The 16087-nt window shown below is 45.3% G+C and overlaps 1 protein-coding gene across 1 annotated transcript in view; it reads right to left on the reverse strand.

Moving 5' to 3' along the window:
- EFNB1 (ephrin B1) overlaps positions 1-16087 on the reverse strand; it is a 120789-nt gene that overhangs the window by 16977 nt on the left and 87725 nt on the right. The window contains exon 3 of the mRNA XM_054039215.1: positions 942-1034. Within this exon, the coding sequence (XP_053895190.1) occupies positions 942-1034 (93 nt within the window). The remainder of the gene's footprint in view (positions 1-941; positions 1035-16087) is intronic.

The following is a 16087-nucleotide window of genomic DNA, read 5'->3' on the forward strand; positions in this document are numbered from 1 at the left end:
AACAACAGATGCCCTGCTCTCTCTAATCATCATGCCAGACTATAGCCAGTAACCCCACTTTGGGCCTAGAGAGGAAGAGGTTGCTATAAAAAGTTGCTGGAACTTTCTAAAGTGTTAGCACCAAAGGGGGGAAAAAAATAATTCCAAATAGATCTCTGTTTTGGAGAGACCACCCCCTTGTGGGAAAGTAATGATGGAACATTCAATTATTAGATGGAAACAGCTCATTCCATTAGCAGCCAATCAGAATATCTGTTACATGGGCTCTCCCAGACAAGGCCATGAATGCTTCACAATCTTGAACCACGACTGGTTGCTAAACTCAAATGATTTAATCCTCTTTATTATCTAAATGGCATTCTAATAATTTGGAGCAGGGAGTGTTCACAACCAGAGTTGTCAAGTCTGGGGCACTGGAAAATAAAGCGTAGGAAACAACTCTGCACTGCCCCTTGGATTACAGGGGACTTCATAGGTCTTCTCTCTCTCTCTGTTTCTCCAGTATGCCTGGAGCAAAGATGGGGCAACCCAAGGGCATCAACATCACCTGTATTTTACAGCATCAAGTGAGCCAAAGGCTTCTGGGAATTGTAACATTTATTATAAAATTGATCAACATAAGTTAGTGATCAAATACAAAGACATCAAACTAGCTCCTCCCTCACCCATTCCCCACAAGATGTCACAATTAGGATAAACAACTCAAGCAAAAGACACCAAGTCTTCAGTCCTGCCCAGCTTGTCCCTTCATGAGAAGCCTCCTGTAGTGTTAAGGCTGTCCCAATGGTACTTTGTCAAGCTCCCATGAAGGGTTCACTAGTACTTCTCTCAGCAAGTCTGGACTGCAGGCTTAGGCAGCTATGTAAAACGTAGCACATTTCATTTCAATACTGATTTCATGTCCAATGGGAAAACTCTACTAGAGGACTGGAGTGACTCACCCTGCCCCACTTTCATGACAATCTTCATAGAGCGTGTCTGGCAGACTCCACCTTCTCTATTCTCCAGGCCTTCCAGAGTCCCATTGGAAGTGGCTGCAGGGAAAAAGAAGACTCGGTTAAAGAGCATTTATTAAATGGAAGGGTCTTCAAGAAGGCAAGGAAAGAGGCATAGATTAACATGGGGATGGCACCCCAAAGAGTGGTTCAACAGTTACTCTGATCTCATGTCTGTGCTGAGCTAACCTAAAGGAATGGGGAGCAGTTTAAAGATGATTGCTTGTGTCTCTGCAGAAACACAGGGGGCTCCATGTCTCTTCAGCTGTGTTCTCTTTGCAAAGCAGTGGGATGCAGTGCTTTAGACCTTTATTCAATGGTTGGTCACCTCAGGCTAGTTGTTCAGAAAGGTCCCAAGGAAAACCTCGAGGGCTTCTTCTAACATTACCATCACAAAATTCTGTTTACAAACATCAGAGTAAGAGAATGAAACTGAACAAAGGAATTCAGGATACATATCAGGAAAACCTCCTGAGAGCAGGAGCCAGTTAGGCTACAAAATAGAATTATATACGAGTCCTAGTAACAGTTTTTCCATCTCTCTCCTGATGTATGCATTCATTCCACAATGTTCTCACCTCCCTCCCCACTTCTAGCCTTGGGTCAGGATATTTATGGGCTTCCTCATTCTACAGTCCTGAACACACAGTAAACGTTTAATACACCGAACTCTAGTCTTCTCCAAATCCCAGCTGCTCCGCCCCCCAGTTCCATTCACTCAAACCTCCAGCCCATTAAAATAGTTATCCTGCTGCTTGAACTGGTTGCTGAGCTGCTAATTAGATTGTACTCCAAGGAAAAAAGAGAGACCGAATCTGACAAAGGCCAAAGCTCCCACTCCACAGCCACAGCACAATGGGGATAAAAGCTACAGAGAGGCAGCCAGGGCACTGGAAGAGAGGAATGCTCTGGAAGCTGAACTTTCCAAGCCATAAACCAGAGAGATTCTCTCCATCACTTTGTCTCCCCTTAATAGGGAGCTTGTTAACCCCATGAGGACAAAACATGAAATGTTCTTTTCACCAACCTGTCGCTCTCCCCCTCTTAAGGCTGGTTAATGGCTTTCTGAGCAGCCTGGGGACTAGCCTAACACTTAAAGGGGCTGCCACGGCTCAGAAAAGCTGTGGCAGCTGATGGACAGACCCCAGCTGTCTTATGGAATAGGGTCTACAGGCATCTCTTCCCTCATTAGGGTGTCCCCTTCTGACCCATTCCCCTGCTCCAGCCCCATAGCAGCTTCTCCTCCAAGAGGCACAGTGCAGCACTTGCTGAGCTCAGATGATGTCTGGAATATGGGCTGCTACAGCAGCACAGACCAATGGTCTGTCTATAACTTGATTATCCCTCCTCCTCCTCGCGTCACTCGATAAGACTGGTCCATCTGTGCAGCATGGCTTCAAGGAGACGCCGCAGAGGAAGGAGACAGTTCTCACTCACACTCACTCACCTCTTCCCACCCATATTAAAAGGCTGAGGGGAGATTTCTTCCTGCCCCCAGCTGCTGCTGAGTTTATGCTCTGAAGCCTGAGGACTTACAGCCCTGAAAATGTTTACCTGAGAGCATGTCACAGTAGATGCTATTCTTACACCAAGTTTTTCCTTTAATTTTTTTTTAAGGAGGATTGGGGGAGCCACTCCACACATGAAGTGTAAGCAGAGTCAGAATGAGCTCTCCCCTGGTGGTGAGCTGTGGAAAAGAACTTCAGGGGCTGATCTCATTTGCATGGGCACACCCACCTTGCCTAGCATGATGGGACTGCTTGCCCAAATAGTCACTTTGGCTGCTGTGGGATCCCCAGTCTCTTTATTATTGGGGCAGGAGTAACAAAGTGTTGTTATCTTGGTTATGTGAATCAAGGACAGAAGAGCTGTACTTGGCATTTTATGACTGAGGGACTCACCCTCAACTAAGCAGCACTTGCTAGGCAAGGGACATGGATTCCAAAGCCCACTGAAAGGAGAGAGATTCAGAACAAGTATTTGTACATAGAAGTGGGGGCCCTTTCTGAAGGCCCTAAATGTCAATTTGACCCCTTCTCTCTCCACTGTGTAATAACAGAGCTAATTTTGTCTCCATTAGGAATCTTGTTACAGGCTGCAGAGCTGAAATTGCTGGGCTGGTGGTTTTGATCAAGAGGACTGTCCAGGTGCACCAGCACTGAGGCTCCACTCACCAAGAGCTGAAATCACGGAGAGCTGTGTTTGGGGGCCTGAAGATATATTGGTGAGTGGCTAGCGAAGAGGTGCAGCCAGCTGGGTGGCTAGTGGTGAAAGACTGTAGCAGAACCCACAGAGAGGCGTCGCAATCAACCTGAGCAGCCAACTACCGGTATGTAAGGTGCCCCCATACCTTCCACCCACGCTGGGAGATGAACTTCTGAACTCCAGGGTTGCACTGACCAAAGGATAGAAACTGTGGGTGGGGTGACTGTTGGGTTGCTGAACTTAAGACCCTGAGGGGAAAAGGATACTGCCAAACTTACTTGGGGTGGGTCTTTTGCTCATGGTTTCTGTTATGAATCCTGTTTGTGGTGTTTCCCCAACATAATGCTGCATTGTTTCCCTCTTTTATTAAAAGGCTTTTGCTACACTCAGATAATGTGCTTGCAAGAGGGGAAGTATTGCCTCTTAGAGGCGCCCGGGGGTGGTGGTATATAATTGTCCCAGGTCACTGGGTGGAGGCTCGAGCCAGATTTTATTGGGTTATTGAAAAGGAACCCCTAGATACTGAACCCGGCTCTTGTTGCTGCCAACTCTGACGGACAGAAGGGTTACATGAACCATAAACAATTCAGCATGCAGTCAGGAAGGGTGGTCTTTCAGTTAAGCACAGGACTGAGATGGAGAAGATCTGGGTTCAGAACTCAGGCTCGGCCACATAGGCTGAGACACCCTGGCAAGTTCCTTGATTTCGCTGTACCTCAATTCCCCATCTGTAAAACAAGGACAATACCACCTCCTTTCTCCACCCTTTATCTGTTTTGCCTACCTAGATGCAAGTTCTTTGGGACAGGGACTGTATCTTACTATATATCTCTTCAGTGTCTAGCACAATAAGGCCCCAATTACGGTTGGTTTCTACAGGCACTACCATAGTGCAAATCATAAATAAAAGTATCTGGGAGACTTTTTTTATTGCCAGGAATAAAGCTTTGCTGGTTATTTTTTGTTTTGCAACCATTTCATACCAATAAAGTACAGTACACACAGAAATTACTTTACAGACCACTTGAACACACTCATCTCTGAGCGCAGAAAAGAAAGTGGCTGTTTAACAGCACACAGCAACGTCAGGGCCACTTAAAAAGACAATGTTTCCCATGGTAAGGAAGCAGTCCTGAACCAGGCCCTTCATCACCCACACCTCATCCTTAAGGCTTATGGGCCCTTCATCGCCTCCTCTGCCCCCGGTGGATAATTCCCCTTACTCCTTGAGATGCGTGATAGGAACGTGTGTATGCACAGTGTAAATTATACATATATAATTACACACTGTGCATCAAAGAATGTAAACTCAGAGCCCCAATGGATTAGAATGGCTATAATTTCAGGGCAGAAGTCAGTTAAACTCACATTAACTTTTTTTTGTTTTATGGTCTATGCAGATTTTAAGTCTCTTTTGTTCCTGTGGGAGTGAAGTAAGGCACACACCTCTTGCTGTTATGGAGGAGAAAATGACACACCAACATGCTCAAGAGCCCCCTCTCGTGACTAGAGCAGCTCTGATATGCCTGCCTGTGTTGTGGCTAGGACTGGGGGTCATGTGTGGTTAGGAGCTTGATTAGACTGTATACAATCCTAGCAAGCACCATATAATTATCAAAAGAGAAACGGCTGTCTCTCTGAATTTAGAATGATGCCCCAGGATAATCCTGGCCCTCCAAGAGTGGGTGCTGTGGGTGGGAAGTGGAGTCCCTTGATATGGATCTTTTCACCTTTGCCTTCTGATCCCCGACCTGTCTGTTATACGGACGGCGCCATCGTAGTGCAAAACAGAATTTGGCCAGGATATCTGAGCTAATCCCCATCCCTAACTCCTGCACAGAGCACCATGGCATATTTAATAGTCAAAGAACAGGATAGGAGGTTTGGGCCTGAGCCCTTCTCTCCCTCTGTAGCACAAAGAGTCTTATTTTAAGGGGAAACACAGGAAACTGATTACATGTGGCTGACTGGAATAAAGGCATCAGGAATGCAAGGGAATCTTTAGTGTTACAAATCTGACTCTGTCTCAGCTAGGATGTTATGGGTAGCAGCAAGGGCCTGAAACAAGGTCTCTTTCTGAGTGACCCGACCCAAACAAATAGGGTTCCAGGATTGTTCAGTCTGGTGCCTTGGTCAGAGGATTCCAGTGATTCACAGGAAGGTACAGGCCTTCCGTAGTGTACCTAGTTAACAGCGCAATGCTTTGCACAGAGAAGGGGAACTGCCTGATGAGCCCACAGGAATCTGCTGATGCTCTGAAGCAGGTGATCAGATACTTCCTTAATATGAAATAGCTACAAATGTTTTTAGTGATCAGAAAGTTATCCAGCCACAGAGTGCCTTGATAACCCTCCTGTGGCACCAATTTCCCAGGCCACCAACTCTTCATTGCCTGAAGTCTTATTTCAGTGTGTGTTTGGGATTCACAGGCTGTTAGTTTCATTGGGGGCTCTGTCACCATCAGCCCTAAGTCAACTGGATGGAAGGGCCGGGGAAGTTTCCCTTTGAGAACCATGCTAACTATTTCCATCTCTTGGTCAGGCCCTGAACTCAGACCCCTCACAGCAGCATTTTAGGGAGATAATTCCTCTGTCAGGACAAAGGAGTAGCTCCAGAAGAAGCATGGATGCTGGAACTATTTTTATGGTAGGAGTGCTGAGAGCCATTGAACCCAACTGTAAACCCTATATATAATGGAATCCACTTCAAGGCAAGGGTGCAGCAGCACCCCCAGTCCCAGCACCTATGGGGACAAGGAGAGAGATGGTTCTCTCTATACCTTCTCACCCTGCCATGTAAATTCTTCTAGAAAATGTGAAGCAGATAATCAGTGTTACTGGCCTCTAGCCCACTTTTACCAATTTACTATCCATGTTGAGAACTGTCAACTCAGTCCACCACTCAACCGCATCTGACGAAGTAGGTATTCAACCACGAAAGCCAATACGTCTGTTAGTCTATAAGGTGCCACAGGACTCTTTGTCACTCAACCTTTGCGTATCGGAAATTACAATCAACATACACATAACATCCTGTGTTCCACACACAGGAGTGACAGGGTTCCCAATAAAACAAAGGGTCACTAGTGAGACAAGCAGGCCCATAACGAGTACTCTTCATTGAACTGACGAGCAGGCAAATGAGAGAACGGTGTTGGCGAGTTAGGGAGAGCTGTTAATTTCTCCTCAGAAACAGCAAAAAGAAGTTGGGTTCTTTGAAATCATCTGATCTACAAATCCTGAACTGCCCCCCTTTGTTGTGGGAAGACAGGACAATTACCCTATTTAGAGGGCTGGAGGGTCCACAGGACAAGTCAGTGGGCACCTTTAGGGACTCCATGATGCCATGGGGATGGAAAGATGCCCGCACACTCATTCACCCTGCTGTGTCTAGGGTCCAGAATAAAAATAGAACTGACTATTGACCAAGAGCACAATTCTAAAACAGTTTCACATATAGGAAACTATACACACCCTAGCCTACCATTACAAGCAATGGGGCTATGGGAACGCAGCAAGTGTAAACTGTATTCCATACACCCATGGCAGTCAGTTCATCTCTGGTGGGCACAAGGCAAGATATTTTGTAAGATAAAAATCAAGGAACACTCCTTTCCTCTGCCCCCCTTGTGACTGGTTTATGGGAAGAAAGGGGGATTAGAAACAAAAGAAAATTTAAAACTGTTGGATACCTTTCTCCATTCATTGATTTCTACCCAATTACAGAGAAAACCATCCAGGTTCATAGGGTGCTCTACTCTGGTCCTTAGATCTAGGCAGTGAAAGCCTTTAGATACAGGAGCACAATGGCCAGAGAAAGCTGCACCAGACGGCACCCACCAAAGCCACGGCAGTGGCTCCTGACAGAGAAAGAGGCTCACGGAAAAGATGGGTGCGAGCCATCTCTCTGGAACCAAAGAGAGCATTGGCAGGCATGGTGAAGGCAGGCGCCAGAGCCCGAATCGCCCCACTCCAGTCCTAAGAAGCACCATCAGCAGCCAGTAAGAGGAGATCAATCTGACCTGCCAGTGTAAACCACAACAAGGAGCTAGTGCTATAGCAGAGAAGTGAAGACCACAGAATATTTCTAAGTCATGTAAGACATTCAACTACATGGTGTGTTATGGCCCTGCTGTGATGAGCATCACCACCATGCCCTCTCCACAAGAGTATCAGTGCCACATCCTCAAGCCAAAGCAGCAGCAGCTGTGATGAGGAGACTGGATTAGTATCATGCCCCACCATGTTTTTTGCTGCAATAGGAAAAGTCCCTTAATTAGGATAAGCAGGAGCTCAGCAAAGCCAGCCTTAGTGGTACTGGCCATACCAGCATTTTCTTTTAGCCACATCAATTTCTGCAGGATTTTTCCTTCATTTGCCAGAGCAGGGAGTGGGAGCCCCCACTGTGCAAACTCTCTTTTCATGGACTTAAAGGGAGTTCAGCATTTGGTTTTGAGAGTTGTTAGAGGTCTCCATTCATCTCAAGGGAGAGTTAACTCTCAGACCCAGGGATAAGAATGTAATGTCAATGCTGTTAACTACATCACTGCTAATCAATTCAGGAGAAACAATCAGCTAATACAGAACTGTGAGCAGAGCTTGGGCTGTTGGTGGAGCATGCTTATGGCTCCTAAGCATACGGCAAATGGAACGTTGAGAGATGGCTGAAGCTCACCAATTGGCTCGTATGTGGGGTATTAACATACCAGGCGGAGGTGAGGAGAATCCAGATACACAGGATTCTTCCTCTGTGTTCAGGTACTAGTAGCAGGAATGTCCTTTTTGTAAGGCCTTTCCCTGAGCCCCCTCATTCCAGCTGGTCATGTCCTGCTCTCCACTGTAAATGCTTAAACAGTGTACAACAGTTTGATTTTGGAGGATCTGAAGCCATGGAAGGCGTACCTGTTGGCAGACAGACGCAAGGGTCTTTTAACTGGTCAACTTTGGATGGAATAAGATGTTTGATTTCTCTCCTGATTCCCTTTAGCAGGTCTCTGTTATGATTTGGGCCCCAATGCACAATCAACATGCTGAGACTGTAGCAAATCCAAACAGTTTTCCTTTTATTATTCTTAAATACTCTGCCATCTGTGTACAACAGCCTGACGCTACGTGCAGCCAAACACAGCACAGATACAATATGCAATCTGGCTCTGCAATCCCTCTTCCTCTTCTCCAGAAGTGTGTTCCCAACATATATAGCCTTCAGTTAGGGCCTTTGCTTTCAGTCACAATGTTTTTCTTTTCTTTTTAAAAAGGTGATTCCCCCGCCCCCGGCAGAGTAAGATCTTATGAGCTCCCACCTCAGAGAGCTTAAGAGAAGCTCCAAGTGTAGGAACATTAGGCTCTTCAGCCACAAGTGGCCCTGCAGCTTGGGAAGGGGAGGCTGGAGCAATTACACTCCAAGAAAAGAGCCCATTATCTAGCCAGATGCTAAGACATAAGAAGTAGGTTCCCCAACGCTAAGCGCCTATTGATCTTATGGTTAAGGGAAAAAACAGCTGCACCACAGCAACCCCACTGCCTCCCTGCACCCTCCCCCCTCCATTGGTTGTTCTGAATAGTGCGAGAGCGCGTCATGGGGAATTTAAAAAAAGAAAAAGACGTGACTCCCAACTACACCCAGACAAGGACAAAACCCTCTAGAAGAACTTGGGTTGTGGTTTTGTTGTAACCACAGGGTCTGGGAGACTCAGGATTGAAATTCTGCCTATACGAGGCAGCTAATGAGCTACGGACAAGGCAACAAGATGGAGACCAGCCCTTCACCAACACCCAGAGGGAAGTGGAACCAACACATTTTGTCTAGTAATTTCTCTTTACACTTTTACTAAATTATCACAGATGGCTATTGTTTCAGCAATAGGTTCCTTCTATCCCATCCCACCCATTAAGATTCCTCCCACCTTCCCCATCTGCCCCTGTGCCTCATCTGTACCAATCCTGCCCATCCCTTTCCAGTCTGGGAATCTAAGGAAAAGAGCAGCAAGCCCCTCTCTCTCTCTGCTTCCATCTATTTAGCTTTTTACATGCCCCATATCAGTATGGTAACCAAGAGCCTCTGTCACCTTCAAGAAGGCTAATCCGGAACTGCACCAGGCAGCCTTTGTGTTACATTTAATACATCAAATTCTTCATTTCTCTCAAGATGCAATTGCCTCATTACTCACTTGGGAACCCTAAGCTTTCCATACTCAAGGCTAGCATCAGCAGCTCAGCAAGTGACAAAGGCTTGTATCTAATGTATGTTAAACAGAGCAGACTATAGCCTTTTATTGTTATTTTAAATATGGACAGACAGGCTGGGGGTCTTCAGATCCCAGCCTGCAACATCCCATTGAGTAAGAAGCAGCCTGACAAAGGCAATGCTTGTAGATCTACCCCTTCAGAGCAAAGACAGAGGTAGTTGTCTGATCTAATCCAGGGGAGACTACAAGCATTCCAGAGCATGCTAGTTCTGGACAGGATGGCACCTGAAAAGGAATAGCCTGAAATTAAATTGATGCCTGCACCTAGATGAACTCTGGTGGAAGAGGGCAAGATGCTACAGACCAAACCTAGCCTAGAAATCTCACTCCAAAGCATAGCTGCCAAGGTCCCCCTGGTGCTTTTTCTTCCAGTGGCATGGTGCCTCTCAAACAGAGAGGGGTCTTCACTGAGTGGCAATTAGAGATGGGCAAAACAATTTTGGATGAATAGTTTATTCAACAATAAAAAATGCAGTTTTGGTTGACTCAAAACTGTTTGTGAATTTGACCCAAATAAATTGGCCATTCACAAAATGGCCAGCAGTGATGGTACTGATGGTGCTACCATCCCCTTATAGCCTTTAGCACAGTGGTTAGGGCACTTGCCTGGGATGGGGGAGACCCAGGTTTGAATCTCTGCTCTGGAACAGACCCAAAAAGAAATGTGTGTGATTGGCATGCCAGTTACTGAAAATGCTATGGCACCTCAAAAGACAAAAGCTGTAAACTAGTCTGCACTTGTCTTGGTCAAAACAGATTAAAAATCCCTAGATTCAAATAGTATTTCTCAGGTTAGAAGGCTCTGGACGGGCCAGTGCACGCAGACTCAGAACAGGGATGCCACAGGCCTGAGAGGTTTCTATACACGATAACCCTTGACATTTAAGGGCTCCCTTTAGGAAGATGTAATTCCTGGATTAAAATGCCTGAACTTTCAGATCTTTAATCACGGACCAAGCTTCCATGGAGTGAAAGCCGGTGCTGAGCTGGCACTGGCTCCAGGCTGAAGCAGGTAGTTGCAAGCCAGACTTGAGTTACATTCTGCACTCTCCCATTGTCCTGAACAGACACTAAAGATGCATGATGCACACACACAGGTTCCCAGACAGTTTGTCCCTCTAGTCTCCATTGCAAGAACAGCACCTGGCAGCTGCCCTTTGGAACAGATTCCTGTCAACTATAACCCTTTTTGCAGATGTTAAAAGGAAACTGACTAAAGAAATGGGTCAGCAGAAACAGTCACTGCACCATCAAGTTTCAATACAGATGCTGCAGAGTGAAGAAAGTAGGATCTTCTCAACATCCAGAGACAGGAAAGACCTGGTACACTAAACTAGTTCATTCTCCTACGCAAGAAACAGGGCAAGATTGTTACCTGCAGTGTCTTCACCAATCCAGTTTTAAATATCCCCAAGTCACACTCCTTCCAACACCTCCCTTGAGAGACCCACAGTCTAAGCACTTTAGTACAAACTGTTTCCACATTGCCAACTCTGAGCATTCAGAAACCATAAATCGCCGTCGCCCCCACCCCCAAAGCAAAAAAAATTAGCTAATCATGAGTTTTTAAAATGAATACGTTTTGGGTTCTTTTTGTTTGCTTTCAGGGTTCACATTTTCAGGCTTTCCTACACAGCCACAAGGGATAATGAAAACTGAGACTCTCAAAATCAGAGGACTCCAGAAGTGAGGTCTTTAAAAACACTGACTATAAGAGTTGGCCACGCTGCTATTTCCCAATATTCAATCTAACATTACCTTTGCTTGATGATCTCACCATATCTCCTTATTTGTCCATGAGAGTCCTGTATACCCTGCTTCCATATGGGCCCCACTTGGAAGATGTAGTCTTAATAAGGAGTCTTAATGCTGGAGGCTCCATCAAGTCTTTATATTGTTCAGTTTCTCTTGCAAAGGGCTAAGCAACAGCCAGTATTTTACTACCGGGACTGTAAATTTTCACTGGGAACAGACATAGCAGCATGGCTTGGCGATATACAGTTAGTGCATTAGCCACTTACCTCCAGAGACCAAGGCTCAAGTACTCCAGCACTTGAACCAATACACAGCAATTTAAAATAACCAAAATAAAGATCTCTGAATATTTCAAGAGGCTGGAGTTGAGAGGAAAGTTCTTTATACTAATTAATACTCTATGTTGTGTGGCACTGGATAATAGGCTCATTAGAAATAACCTACATACAATACAAATCCTGCTTAGGGCACATTTGAACTAAATTTGGTGGCATCTGCCTAGCTTGTTCATGGAAAACACTACAAATCACCACCACCTACTGAAAATCAATTACAGAACAAGAGAACTAGTTAGAGGTGCCTCAGCAGAGGTCTAAGGACAACACATCAAAGAATCCAGAGAGTAAATACACAGTGTGGCAGGGAAGGGCAGAACACAACAACAGTGCTGGTTCATGAGGAGCTGGGGATAGGCACCAGAGGTCCCAGGACATCTATAAAACTTGCACTTCATTGACGGCCCCAGCAGAGTGTTCTGGAAAGCAGGTTGGGCTCTGCTGAACTCCTGGTGTGCTCACCTTTGCTCCAAGTGGATATAGTTGCCTTCTTCACAAGAGGGCTAATGTTTGGAGCGTCTCCTGAACTATGCACACTGGCTGGGAGCTGCTGCTAGATCTCCTGACAGGCACCTCTCAAACAGGAAGTTAAACTTGCCTGCCTTTTATGACATATTGAGATGGACTGCTTCCTGGCAGTCTGGAGAAGGCCTGCAGTGCAGAGACAGCCCTATCCCTGTGCTAGGAACAAAGATGCAAGTGGCCTTCTGCTGCCTCCACTATTTCCAAATAGTTTAATTCCCTCCGGTCCCCAACTATATAGCACCAGAGCCAATTCTACAAGTGTGTATCCGAGGTGAGAGGTGTGCCACCCCAGCTTGGGCTCTCTGATCAGGGTGACAAGGAGATGACCCAATATTACTGCAGATTCCACTTTGGGTTGAAAAAGGTTCCCTTTTGTTTTCACAGAAAGCAACGAATTCTAGATGGAGATGGAAGAGACTATTAGGTTGTACCTAGTCCATTCGTCAGTAACAAGGAGACCAAGGCACGCTCATTCCTGTAGTGTAACCTTCAGTGATTTGACCACATAGCCCAACAGCTAGGTTCCCACTCCTTCCATTGGGAGACTACTTCCTAACAAAATGGCATCTCTCTTGCTTAGGAAAGGCTTTGGTATGAAGGAAATGGGAATAGCCAGGGACAATCAAGAAACACATCATGTGTGTTACACCATTAAGAATCCAGGCTCTCTTTCCAGCTTGTGTTTATAGCTTCAGCAAGCTGCAAAACATCCCACAAAGTCACAGTAGCCTAACTTACAGAAAAGTTAGTTTAGATAAGTTTTGAAGACAATCCTAAAAGTACTGAAGTATACTGTGTAAAATATTATTTCACCTCCCCTTATAAAACAAAGGAATGAAATGCCAAAGTTACCATTAATGCAATGTTATTGTAAACACATGTACAAAGAAGTCAGGAAATTCAAATGCTGGAGTTCTCATACATTAACTCGGTCACATTTCTGATATGTGATATGTTCTGTTGCGGTTCTTTGTTACACGTATACTGTGGATTAGAATTTTATATCAGCCACAAACTGCACAGTCCGTACAATGTGGAAGAGTTAATTTTATACCCAAAATATTAAATTTTCTTGTTTGATTTCTTAGCCTTAACATTAGATATTCCTCACGTTCCCATTCTCCTGTGTGTGCTAAACTCCCTGGTTGGACCACATCTCCCATAATGCATCCTGGGAGTTGTACCCTAGCCAGGAGCCTGGCCCATAGAAGAAAAGAGGGACATGAGGTAATTGAATTACAGCTCCCAGGAGGCACCACAACAGCATTTCATCTAAAAATATTTCTGGTTTTGGCTGTTTGGTGAAAAACTGACACTTCACAGAAATTCTTGTTTAACCAAAAACCCCATTTCCCATCAAAAACAGTTTAGATGGAGAATTTTTGACCAACCCTAATCAAGAGAAACAGCTACACTGCCTGTACTCTCACTAAAGCCAGAAAGGCTCTTTTTAATTGGCTCTGGGATCCTTGATCTGTTCAAACACGAGTCCTCAGCAACATTCAGTGCAGGAGAAAAGTCCATGAGGCTGGGCAAGAAAGGCCTTGAGGCGTCCCTGTAACCTTCGCCTGGCTATCCCTAGCAGCACTGCACGTACCTGTTCATTTTAAAGCACTGCTGGGAGCGGGGCAGAAAAATAAAACCTTTATTGTCTTTTTAAAAGAAAAAAACCCAACAACAACAGAAGAGACATCAACTAAAGAGAAAGGTTACTCACAAAAGCTCTGTGGTGGCCCTGAGCAGTTATATGTCAGAATAAAGTGCCATATAATCCTCCACCTGATGCTCTGCCGGAGTCATTTGTTGGCCCCACAGGGACCAGGAGAGGAGGAAAGCACTTATTGAGTTTTCACAGGGTGTAAATCTCTCCGGTTAGGTAGCAAAATATCTAAGACAGTGAATAAGAAATTTGCTATTAAGGGAACAGAAAGATTCGTGTGGGGACACTGTCAAACCCCCCCCCCCCCCAGTTAGGCTAACGACTGCTCTTTGTGCGCTTTACTGTTAATAACCTGCATAGAAGGAGATGCAGACATACCAACCATGAGCGACGCTTTGAGACTGCAGCTGCAATACTGGGCTTGGTCTGGCCACCTCATTACCGGAAAGATACCAACAAACTGGCGGGTGTTCAGCAAACAACCACAGTTATCAGGGGGCTGGAAAAACTGATTTATGTCCAGAGATGCAAAAAGCTAAGTCTGTCTAGCTTGGCTAAGTGACAAATAAGGGGGAGAAAGTATGCAATTCTCGGAAGGGTGTAAACCATGAGAGGGGAAAGGAATTTAGGGGGGAGAGGAGACACAATAAGGAGAATTCAAATTACAATTAAAGGGAAAATTTTGCATGAATATCAAGAACCACTTAGTGCCAATGATTTATTTGAAGAGTCATTGCCCAAGGGAAGGGTTGGCAATCCCCTAATTTGGGACATTTGAAACTAGACTGGATGATACATAAAAAAGCATGCTGTTGGAGCCAGTCCTGCCCTGGTCCCCTTAGCGGAGCAGGATGGGTGTATGAATCAGACAGAAGTCAACACCCATCCTATCCTCCCCACAATGCAGTGTTCCGTTTATATCTTGATAATACGTTATACACTAACATCCACCACAGTAACATCAACAACGCTTGCGCCTGAAAAGGGGGGGAAGGGGAACAGAGGCTGAGTAAGCATGAGGAGTGTGTTTACTCCAAGGGTGAATTGGTCAGATATTTGACACCTAAAGCATCAAGGCATTATTATCTTGACTTTGAGGGGCTGTGCAAGGTGGTCCTTGGGGAACTAAATAAAAAGGCAGCTGAGAACTCTCTCCACAGGGAGCACTCTGGGAACTCTACACTTGTATGGATTCAACAACCCTCTTGCAACCTTCACCTCGTTTTGTGTGTTATGGAATTGTTTGGTTCTCTTAAATCTGCCCTAATCAAGCTCCTGGGGTGTACTTAACCTGAACAGAATTGCTCACTTGCCGTGTGTGTCTGAAAAGCAAGAGAAAATGTGGGACAGAGGAGACAGGTCGCTTCTTTCCCAAAATTAATACTTGATACCACACAAAAATGTTTCCTTCTCTCTTTTGGTCAGTCAGAAGAGCTCCAGGGCACATGGGATATCACATGGGAGAACATAACCACCCAATTCATCCTGTCTTGTGCTCACTTTATGGGAAGGGGAACCTAACCACCCAATGCACCCTGTCTTGTGCTCATTTTCAGAAGAATGTGGGGAGCCCTTCATTCGATCCCTCCATTAACCTTGCTGTTCTGCAGACAGCCATTGCTGCCATAACTGGGACTCAATTAGCTGTGTTAATACCAGCTCTGAGCTTCAAGCCTGGATCAAAGAGCACAGTCATTACATAGCAGCAGCAGGAGAAAAAATCATCACTCCTAGGGCAAAGGAACTTCAAAAAGCAACTAGGACTAATTCTCTCAGGAAAGACAAGCTTTTAAAGACAGAGCACACAAACTGGGGAGTCCTCAGCAGGACACACACACAGTTTGAGAGGATTTCAAAATGTAGATTATAGCCTCTACCCATTTTGGTCACACACCACATTAGCATCCACATCAACCAGCTTCCAAATGTGATAAGACTCCTCAGTCCCACACCACTCCTTCAGTTCCAACATGCAACCGCCCACAATGCACACATCCAATTTCCCTAAATCACTCACACACACCCTTAACACAAACCTCAGAAGGATATAGATCTCAGCAGACCAACTTATTGTAAAGCCTGACATTTCTATATAAGGAATTTTGAGGTCAGGGTTAAGGTTGGGCCTTTGGGTGAGACTCTGAAGAACTAGATGTGTGCACTGTGGGTGGTGAAACTGATCCAAGTTTGTCAAGAGAAGATAAGAATCAGAGTGCTTGTTTGGATGTTGTGTTGCTTTGTGAATCGAGGATGGGGAAGATCATAGAATCATAGAAGATTAGGTTTGGAAAAGACCTCAGGAGGTCATCTAGTCCAACTCCCTGCTCAAAACAGAACCAACCCCAACTAAAGATGTTAGTCATCT

The sequence above is a fragment of the Malaclemys terrapin genome, chromosome 9 (assembly GCF_027887155.1).
Source record: "Malaclemys terrapin pileata isolate rMalTer1 chromosome 9, rMalTer1.hap1, whole genome shotgun sequence".
Classification (NCBI taxonomy): domain Eukaryota; kingdom Metazoa; phylum Chordata; order Testudines; family Emydidae; genus Malaclemys; species Malaclemys terrapin.